Here is a 9840-nt window from a genome sequence, read left to right as displayed (position 1 = left end):
TAATTTCATTACAAATATATATAAAGGCACAAATCAACCCTTATTGAAGATTTTGGTTAATTCAGTTTATAAGGTTATATGTTGAGACATTTTAAAATATATTGCAGTATTGCTGAACGAGCAAGAAAAATTAAAGTAAAAGATGACTATAATGAGAAACGGGCTGAAGAAATGATGGCTGATGAGGTAACTTGTCTTTATTTGACTCTAGGAATTTGAAATAATTTCAGTATCATTTTTTTTATACAATATATATTCCCCTAATAATCAACTTAAGTTAAAATTATTGAAAAACAATAATTCTTACAGCATAAATGAATATTTATAAAATAACTAGTGAACATATGATATGAAGTTTTAATAATAATAAAGTGTATGAACATATTATATACAAATTGTGGCAACTTAGAATAAATAAAACATTTAATTAATGGATCAAGAACAAAGAAAGAAGAAGAATATTACATATAGAAGTTTTAATACCGGATGTGTGTAAAAAAGCTAGTTGTAGAAATTTAAAATAATCAAATAGATGATAATATCTATGTTCATAAGCAATCCAAGAATAGGAAATGTCAAATACATTTATTTGTCAATTATTTGTCATATGTCAATTAAAAATGCGATTTGTTTATAAATTCATTTATCGCATATGAATGTCTGTTAATTACAACCAATTTAAAAAAAAAAACGGTATTTTTTATTTCAGAACTTGTGAAACAATTTTGAAGATTCTTTATTTTATTTAAAAAGCTAGTGCTTTTCCCGTTATCTTACATGCAGGTACATATGGTAATGAATGAGGCTTAATTGCTCAAAGGCATTCTTATGTTATCTGATTGGCAAGGAATTTTATAATTTTGAAAGCGTATGCGATGGCAGAAATTCAAAGTTCTCAAGCTAAGCACACGACATTTCATAAGAATCGGTCCAGCCGTCTTGGAGGAGTATGGTAACTAACATTGTGAAGAGAATTTTATATATATAGAGAAGGGATATAGAATATTTATTATTTGATATTAGTGTATTTATAAAATGAATCGACACAAGCGACGACCGATGGCAGGAGGAGCGCGGAGAGCGGTCGCGCGCGGAGGAGGCGCAGCAGGCGCGCGAGCGCGGCGAGCGCGGCGAAGCGGACGAGCGGCGGCGGCGCGAGCTGCGCGGCGACGAGCAGCGCGAGCTGCGCGACGGCCTGCTGCTGCAGATGGAGGACCATCGCCGCGGCCGCCGCGAGGAGCGCCAGCGCGACCAGCACTTCTGCGACGCGGTGCGCCCCTGGGAGCCCCGCTCCCTTCCGACCGATCCATCCGTCCATTCCCCACCATCCATCCGTCCATTCCCCACCATCCATCCGTCCATTCCCCACCATCCATCCGTCCATTCCCCACCATCCATTTGTCCATTCCCTTCTATCCATCCGCCCATTCCCTGCTATCCATCCGTTCATTCCCTTCTATCCATCCGTTCATTCCCTCATGGCCATCATTTATCATTTCAAAATTTCAAAAATTTTTCTATAATATCGTCGTTGAGTTGCTTGATAGTAAGCGCTACCACCGCCCATGAACATTTGGAAAGGCGAAAGATCGATTGCAGACCATGCGCCTCTACAAATGTATTGCCGACTTCAAACTGTAAAAGGATTAATAAAGGGTTGAAGAGAGGAATAAAGGAAAGGACTGGGAATGGGAAGGAAAAGGACATGGGCTTCCGGCTCCCCCACTCACCCAACGAAACACAGCAGTATGCTATTTCACGCCGGCCTTCTGTAGGAGTGTTATACTTCCCCGGTGCGAGAGAGCCCAGTTCGTGCCGAAGTGTGCTCAACTGCCACGACAGACTGTTTAATTGAAACCAGAAAAAAAAGTACGTACGTTAAGTAAAGTTCGAAAAAAAAGTACTTAAACTTAAATTGACAATGACACCCATAAAAACTTAAATTAGCCGGGACACAGGCTGGGACACACCTCCATATATAAATTCCACATAATGTAACATAACAATTCAAACGAAAAGGTATTACAGTGATCTTAGATTTGAGACTAAATTCAGCTGCTGAGTATGGTTATATGTATTTCCTTAATAATGCATAAGCAAAGAACGCCTTTTTAATGTAATATATTTTTAACTGAAACTTAAAAAGAATATTTTTTGTGACAATCTTGAAAAAATCGTCGAACTTTTGGATGCTATCTAAATGTCAATGTCTTTAAAAATCAAAGCATAATTAGAGAAAAAAGTACAATATTTTATACAAATTAGCTTCCGAAAAAGATATTTAAATATCGATTTTAAGTTAACTCAAAGGAAAAAAAAATTAAAGCAAATACAAAAAAAAATTACTGTATGTTTTGTGTCTTTTTTAGCAAAGGTTCCTGTAATCGTCAGATGAAAACTATTTTATTTGTAGCCTAAAACATATACTTGTTAGTGGTAGTCGAGCACGCTTCGGCACGAATTGGGCCAGCTCGCACCGGGGAAGTACCACACCCCCACAGAAGACCGGCGTGAAATAGCATTCTGCTGTGTTTCGTTCGGTGAGTGGGGGAGCCGGAGGCCCATATCCTTTTCCTTACCCTTCCCAGTCCCTTCCTTTATTCCTATCGTCAATCCTTTCTTAATCCCTTCCCAAAAAGTCGGCGGTCCATTGCAGACCTTACGCCTCTCCAAATGTTCATGGGCGGTGGTAGCGCTTACCATCAGGCGTCCCACCAGCTCCATTGCGGACTGTAACATAAAACAAAAAAAAAAAAAAACTTACAAAATATATTACAGGCAAATGTACTAATGGCAGCCAACGACGAAGATGTGAAGGAGAGAACTCGCAAGAAGAAGGAAGTGAACAACCAGTACGGTGAGGACCTGCGAGAGCAGATCGAGGACGACGCGGCCCGCAGGCAGATGGAGAGGGAGGAATACAGGAAGTAATGATGCAACGGATGCTGGGTGAGACAGTTGTAATCTATACTAATACAAGCACTGTTCACCCGGGCTTTTCTAGAGTTCAAATTATTAACAACTAGCTTTTGCCCGCGGCAAATTACTCTTATCTTTTAAAAAAATACTCATCAGTTACTAACTTCATTCAGTGTCGTGTAAGTTCTTGGTGTTTTTTTTTTACTTTAAATGATTAGAAAGTTGCAGACTTAGTTTACTAAGTAGTGAGCTATATTTAATTTTTTCTTTATTTTTTTTATTACACAATAAAAGATAATATGAACTGCAGACCTACACTAAGGAAACTTGTATCGTAGGCCTGCAACCCGTCCAGATATCATAAATAGTAAGTACAATTTAAATTAAAATAGCAATTGATATTATTACACAACAGTTAAATATAAGTATAAACACAGTTTTAACAACTATTGATTAGAGTTAAATAATTATTTTAGCATTGGACATTCTTTTTTGTCTGAAAAGGCTGTTAGCTAGATAACGTATCACCAAAACTGTTTACTATGCTGGATTACTGTGCATTTATATGATATGGTTGGTACCTCGATAAATATATAAGAACTGCGAACAAAACACGTGGGCAGACTGAAAATCAGCGCTGTTCGGGGGTTAAAGCCCGTCAGCATGGCTGAGTCTGTCCCGATTGCCATGTTAATTTTTTTATGTTAATTTTAATTTATATTAGTTTTAATTTTGTTATTTATATTACTTTTTCCATGGATTTGTGTTTTTTTTATGTGGCAATAAAGCTTGTTTTCTTTCTTTCTTTCTTTCTTTCAAAACCAATTAGCGCATGACCACAATGCGAACTATTGCATAAAATTTGGAATATATTCCTCTTGAAAGCACATAAAGAAAATAATGAGTCTACATATTATGTTACAGTAAAAACCATAAAACAGCGGCCTCTGCTTGTGTATGACAAAATATGGGATGGGATGTCTATTCTATAGGCCAGATTTTTGGTTTTTTATAATTTTTTTTATGTATTGGTATTTTTTTTTTCTTATCGTATAAAACTCCTAAAAGGAACGAATTTCCAATGAAATATTGTGTTTCAGATGAAATAAAATATTAACTATCAGTCATTATCGTTTGTTTCAGGATGTTATCGCGCAAGATAAAGAATTTAACAATGGAACTAACGTGGATGCTTTTGGGAGACTTGTAATTTAGGAGCTATAAGTCTATAATCAGTGCGATCGTTTAGCACGTGCTTCTTATTATTAATAAAGAAATAAATATTTTTCTTCAGAATTCAAATGTAGAATCTTGGAAATTTTTTTAAATGTTTGAATTATGATATCGTATTTAGATTCTAGTTTCAGTACGCGGTGTGGTCGCGATTCCTAAATATTACGTGATTTCTAGACTAAGTACATTCACCTATCCAAAAAAAAAAATGACAAACAAACTTCTTTATTAAAATACATTTATTGGACTTTATGTCAGTAGTTTTGGCCGGCTTGTAGCCTGATGCTTTTAGTGTGTTAAAATTAACACTTAGCAAAGCTGCTTAAAATACAAGTATATCGTTATAATTTTTAACATTGATATCATGAAAGTTATAATCATCGTAATATGCTCTAATATTGAACAAGTTAACATATTCTTTTTAAATCTAATAAGTCACAAAGTGTAGTTTGTTGCAATTTATAGTATATCAATTTTGAATAACGACTTAAATAAAAGATCATACATGAGATGTAGATATGTATAATATGGTATAATTATGAATGTCATTATAAATGTAAAAAGAACAAGTAGGTAAATATAAAATGTATGTTATTATTTGTATGTATAAAATGCATATTATGCGTTACATAATCATTATTTTAATATTGGATACTGTAATTTTGATGCATTGTCTGACATTTTTAACTCATGAATAAGTTAAATAATTATTGTCAACCAAAAACATTGATTTTTTTTTAAATTTATCTAGAAGGTAGTTTCAATGTATACCCAGAGTGGCCTATATTATATTTATGTTATGTCATTTGCACGCAATACCTGTATAACTTTAATAAATGCTTAAAAAAAATTGTGTTTTATTTTAACTGATTATTTCTTATATGTACAGATTAAACAATAAATACAGAAAAAAAATTAAAGTCAGGCCATGCATAGTCCTACTCCTAATATTGATATTATAAATGCGAAAGGATGTGTGTGTGTTTGTTGCTCTTTCAAACAAAAACTACTGTACCAATTGCAATGAAAATTGGAACGTAGATAGCTGCACAACTGGAATAACAAAGGCAACTTTCTATCCCGATATTCTTACGAGATACGGTCTTACGCGGGAGAAACCGCGGGGCGCAGAAAAAAATAAATGTTTGTTAGATGACAGGGTTTGAGTGAAATGGTTTAAATCATTTTAACCCTATTATTTTACACAATAATAATTTAACTGGTTATAATCCAGTATATATTGTGTATTACTTATGGTTAATATATGAAGAACTCTAAATGCTTATTATTTTTATATAAAGTATTATTTTCCAGGATGCAGGATTTTTTAACAACTCAATAACTCCGAAGGACAATGCTCTCGTTTCGTATTCCCGCCACAGAGCTACGAAAGATACAGATAAAATAAAATTTATGATGCTGCGAAAAAGTATATATTGTTATTATCATTATTTTATCCTTAGGTAGCTATACGAAGCTAGATAGCAGTTGAGTTTCATTTACCATTAAAACTCTTATTATGTCCAGGAGCCTTATTCGAGGCCTTATAACCATGGCAGAAAGAATTAGCTCATTGGAGTTTCGTTGATAAGCCTGGCTCTGTCCTGGTAGCCAATCAAAAAGTCGTCGAGAAAAATAAGGATTCGAATACCTTTTTCGCGCAGGAATTCCGCTGTCCAGTTCGTCAGGGACGCAAAAACCTTGGGTGCTGTTGTGAGGCCAAAAGGTAAACAGGTCATTTGTAAAATCTGGCCGTTGTATATCAACCTTAGAAAGCAACGATGACTCACGGCCACGGGCACGTGACAATACGCTTGGGCGAGATAGATTTTTACCATAATATCGTGGGGCTATAAAAAATCTGGACCTCGTTGAATTGAAAGTAGTCTGAATTTCGTTACTTTGAGATACTGATTCAATCTTTTTAGATTGAAAATCGGACTGTTGCTTTTTGGAGTCAAAAAAAGGGTAGATAAAAAACTGGGCGTTTCGGGGGCATGCTGTAAAATATTTTCCGATAGCATATTGTTTATTAACAAATCCATATCGACAGATGGAAGTTTGATAACGGATTTTGATATAATGCGGCATCACCAAGGGTGGTTTTGTTTAAAATGGTATTTTGTACCCTGTTATTATTTTTAGCAGTGCTTCTGGGGCACCTCTCTCTTTCGACGCACTGACAAAAACCTTTCCCCCCGAAACGTCTGCAAATTGTCAAAATCTTTTATCGCCTTTGCCCGTAGGACCCGAGGTATTTGTGCTGTTAAATTGCGGTCGGTTAAATCGCATTTGCTTAGCTTGTGATCTAAAGTGAAGTCGAAATAAACGATCATAATTAGGCCGCACTCCTTTGGGAGGTGCGTAATGTCTATTATTATTATTGTACTTAAACGTAAACGGTGCAAGGGGCGACCGGTTTGGTTTTGAACAAACATACTGGGTCCAGAATGTACAGCCTGGGATCCAGTTATAATTCGCTTTTCTTGCGCAGAAAAGGAGGATTTATTTTGTAAGAAAATTTTATTTATATCGCCATTTATTTTTAAAGCTTCCTTTTGGAACATATAACATCGATAAGAGGGCGGAATCTTTTTCAAACTACCCCTTAAAAACTATTTTCTACTCAATTTTAGAAGAGATCTTTGTTCAATAATATGCTCTACGACCGCATACTAATTGTAAGCAATCAAATGAAATTTTTTGGAAACTGCCCGAAAAAGTGTCTTTAATTTTAGAAAGCAAAGATTCTTTGTTTAATTCCTCGCTGTCGTTAGCCCATTGTAATTTGTAACAATTCCGATACACCATTTTTTAAAGCATCGCTTTGCATAATTAACGCATGAGCAATAGCACTTAACGACTTTTCTGTTGCAATTAAATTATCAGATTTTTTGAATTGTTTGTTAAATTATCGGAGATTAAAGGGAGAGTCAAAAATATTTTAGAAAACGTATCGTAAGTATGCTATACATTAAATGAATCATGATATGCATAGTTCAGAGCTTTTACTCCTTTGATTTCAACAGACGTGAAATTGGGATTTGATTTAAAGAATATCGTCATCACAAAAACACTTAGATCATGTAACAACACAATAGAAGTTAGAACGTCGAGTGTCAAAACAGTGATGCCAAAAAATTTTTTTGGGTCTCCTTGTGGCTATGCACATGGCGTGACGAGTCACGTTATAGTGAGATTAAAAAAATTCTCAGAATTTATTATTGAAGTGAAACTTTTGAAGTGAAACTTCTTTAGAATCGTTGTGATTTCAAACCTGATGCAACGGAAAAACGACAGGTAAGAGACACAAATACAAAAATGTGTAGAATGAAGCCGGCAAAGAATGAGACAGAAATATACATACTATTTTATATTTTATATATATTCATCTCATTATTTTGTCAATTTACTGAAGTTTTACTTCTATCGTGTGTGAATCGCACACACACCTTTTTTTTTAGAATGCATATCTTTGTTTGCTATAGTACAAATGAAAGCGACAAAGAGCTCTTTTCTAATTCTCAATTTTAAATCCCTACGCATAGAGTCATTCCCTTAAATTTAGGGATAAATGTTTAAGGTGGCAGCACTGGTAGATGGTGGTACTTATTGTACTATGACGTCATAGGTCGATGTATTCGATCTCACCAATGGTGTAGCGTTTTATATATTTGAATTTCCCAGACTTTTTTAGCCGCACGTAAAACCGATTTCTGCGCGTGGCGACCGCGTGGCGACGCATGCCGTGGCGACGCATCGCCACGCTATACGAATTAAGTTGTCACGATTTGAAATAAATTCGTAAATTTTTATATTTAATGAAAATAAATATTTATTCAATAAATAGTCATCGTTATCTGGAAAAAAATCGTAATATTTTATTTTATCATTATGACATATTTAGTTCCTATCACAATATGTTCTTTTCTGCATATTACTTTTACAAAATAATGTCGATGTTTCACATCTGCCAGGCATCCCGTGACGTTTCACATTTTTTTTTATTAATTAATTTCTTGATGAAATAAAAACTATATCCAAAAATATTAGAGGTAGCTTAATTGAGAAGTAATAAAGTTTATGAAAAAATAATAATATTTCATCCTAATTAAAATTTCATGCATATTTCCTAATCCCTCCATATGGCAATGTAAGTAACCACAGATCAAGTAGAAGTATCAGGCATAGATATAAACTAGGATCTATAGTATTAAGTAACCGTTACGGAGTAACAATTTCTTAATCTGTAGCTAACCGTCAGTTCACAGTTGTCATTTTCCGTCTGTTTTTAATTTACCGGCAATCGTTTCAAGGTTGTTTGGATTCTGTGTCGCAGTATTTGGTACTTGGTACAGCTGTTACTTTTATTGATCCAAAACCTTGAATTTTGGTGCAATCTTGATTTTTTCGATAATCATTTAAGCAGCACACTGAAAATATATCAAGTAGGAAATAAAAAGCACTGATGCAGATGAATGAATCCGGACACCGCAGTTCTGCATATCTGCAGGACAAGGAACGTAGGCGGCAAGATAGAGTAAGTTGAAGAATTAAATTAACTCATCATTACGACCTCGTTAGGATGGATGGATTGTACCTGGTTAATTTTCTTTATAAATATCTAACTTCCTTCATACAAGAGTCATGTCTTAAATCAATTTGCAAATAAGAAGCTTATGTGCTTATATTTCATAAGAAATGGTAATTTTTTTCGATGTCCACCAGTAGCATAAGTATTATATTAAAGTAGATGTTTGCCCCGATTCTGTCGGGGTAGCTTTATTTTCTCACAATTGCTATCCTTTTAACTAAATATTAAAATTCGTTTCGTTGTTATAAGTTGTGAAAGTTGCATAAACTTTCTTTTGTAGATGAATGAAAAAATGTGATCATGAATTTAAGATAAGTCAATATCTTTTTATACATATATACCCGAATTTGTAGTTTGAGTGTAACTTTTTTAACTTGGCTACAGTCAGACGATGTAACTTCACATAAGAATCTTCATGACTCCTTCAATGATGATGACGAATCTCATGATCGCTACGAGCAAGCTCAAGTGGACAAAAACACGAAATATCGTCATGAGTTAAAGCAGCAGTGTGAGGCCAATGAGGAGACAAGACACCAGGTACGAGTGGAGTCTTCTATGCAGCGGCAAGTGCGGGAAGATATTGGTACAATCATGGCTGATCAAAACCAAAGGTGAGCATTTTGTTGATATTTATTGAGGCTACAAGTCAATATAAGCACAGGTCTCTTATAACAAGAATGTTAGATAATGCATTCAACCATATCCAATCTCATAATCATACTGTTCTTATCACATTCACTCGAATTTTAAAATCCCAAGTGTAAGATGATATTTAAAAATGATTTTCCACACATGAGTGCAAAGATTTATACATTGTATATGTGTTTGCATCCAAGTGACTGACCTCGCTAATGGAAGCGCTCAGAATTTTCTGGTAACAATCATATTTTTGCCAATGTCATGTTACTTATTTATTTCTACTGTGATAAATTCAAAATATTTGGCTACATGTTATTGATGAATTGATACTTCAAAAATTAAGGTCAAGAATAAATTTAAAATTATTAATGTAATGTTACTAACAACAATGTTAATAAAAAAATATATTGTAGTTGTTATAATAAATCATTGTTATTATTAATACTTTTCCA

General features: G+C 34.4%; 4 protein-coding genes across 4 annotated transcripts in view; 3 read left to right on the top strand and 1 right to left on the bottom strand.

Annotated features, from left to right (window-relative positions):
- The window catches only part of LOC119838301 (dynein regulatory complex protein 11-like), a 5638-nt gene extending 5522 nt beyond the window's left edge, over positions 1 to 116 (top strand). The window contains exon 15 of the mRNA XM_038364169.1: positions 108 to 116. Coding sequence (XP_038220097.1) covers positions 108 to 116 — 9 coding nt within the window. The remainder of the gene's footprint in view (positions 1 to 107) is intronic.
- Positions 114 to 4361, top strand: LOC119838404 (trichohyalin-like). Its single transcript, XM_038364338.1, has 4 exons — positions 114 to 186; positions 1067 to 1270; positions 2779 to 2949; positions 4063 to 4361. The coding sequence occupies exons 1-3, from the start codon at positions 172 to 174 to the stop codon at positions 2929 to 2931; spliced, it is 372 nt and encodes a 123-aa protein (XP_038220266.1). The 5' UTR covers positions 114 to 171; the 3' UTR covers positions 2932 to 2949; positions 4063 to 4361.
- A 4060-nt stretch (positions 4362 to 8421) lies between these two features.
- Positions 8422 to 9382, top strand: LOC119838338. Its single transcript, XM_038364253.1, has 2 exons — positions 8422 to 8692; positions 9131 to 9382. The coding sequence occupies exons 1-2, from the start codon at positions 8621 to 8623 to the stop codon at positions 9362 to 9364; spliced, it is 306 nt and encodes a 101-aa protein (XP_038220181.1). The 5' UTR covers positions 8422 to 8620; the 3' UTR covers positions 9365 to 9382.
- A 228-nt stretch (positions 9383 to 9610) lies between these two features.
- Positions 9611 to 9840, bottom strand: part of LOC119838300 — a 12389-nt gene continuing 12159 nt past the window's right edge. The window contains exon 6 of the mRNA XM_038364168.1: positions 9611 to 9620. Within this exon, the coding sequence (XP_038220096.1) occupies positions 9611 to 9620 (10 nt within the window). The remainder of the gene's footprint in view (positions 9621 to 9840) is intronic.

This window comes from Zerene cesonia, unplaced genomic scaffold, assembly GCF_012273895.1.
Source record: "Zerene cesonia ecotype Mississippi unplaced genomic scaffold, Zerene_cesonia_1.1 Zces_u002, whole genome shotgun sequence".
In the NCBI taxonomy this organism is placed as follows: domain Eukaryota; kingdom Metazoa; phylum Arthropoda; class Insecta; order Lepidoptera; family Pieridae; genus Zerene; species Zerene cesonia.
This window is presented reverse-complemented; position numbering and strand designations above follow the sequence as displayed.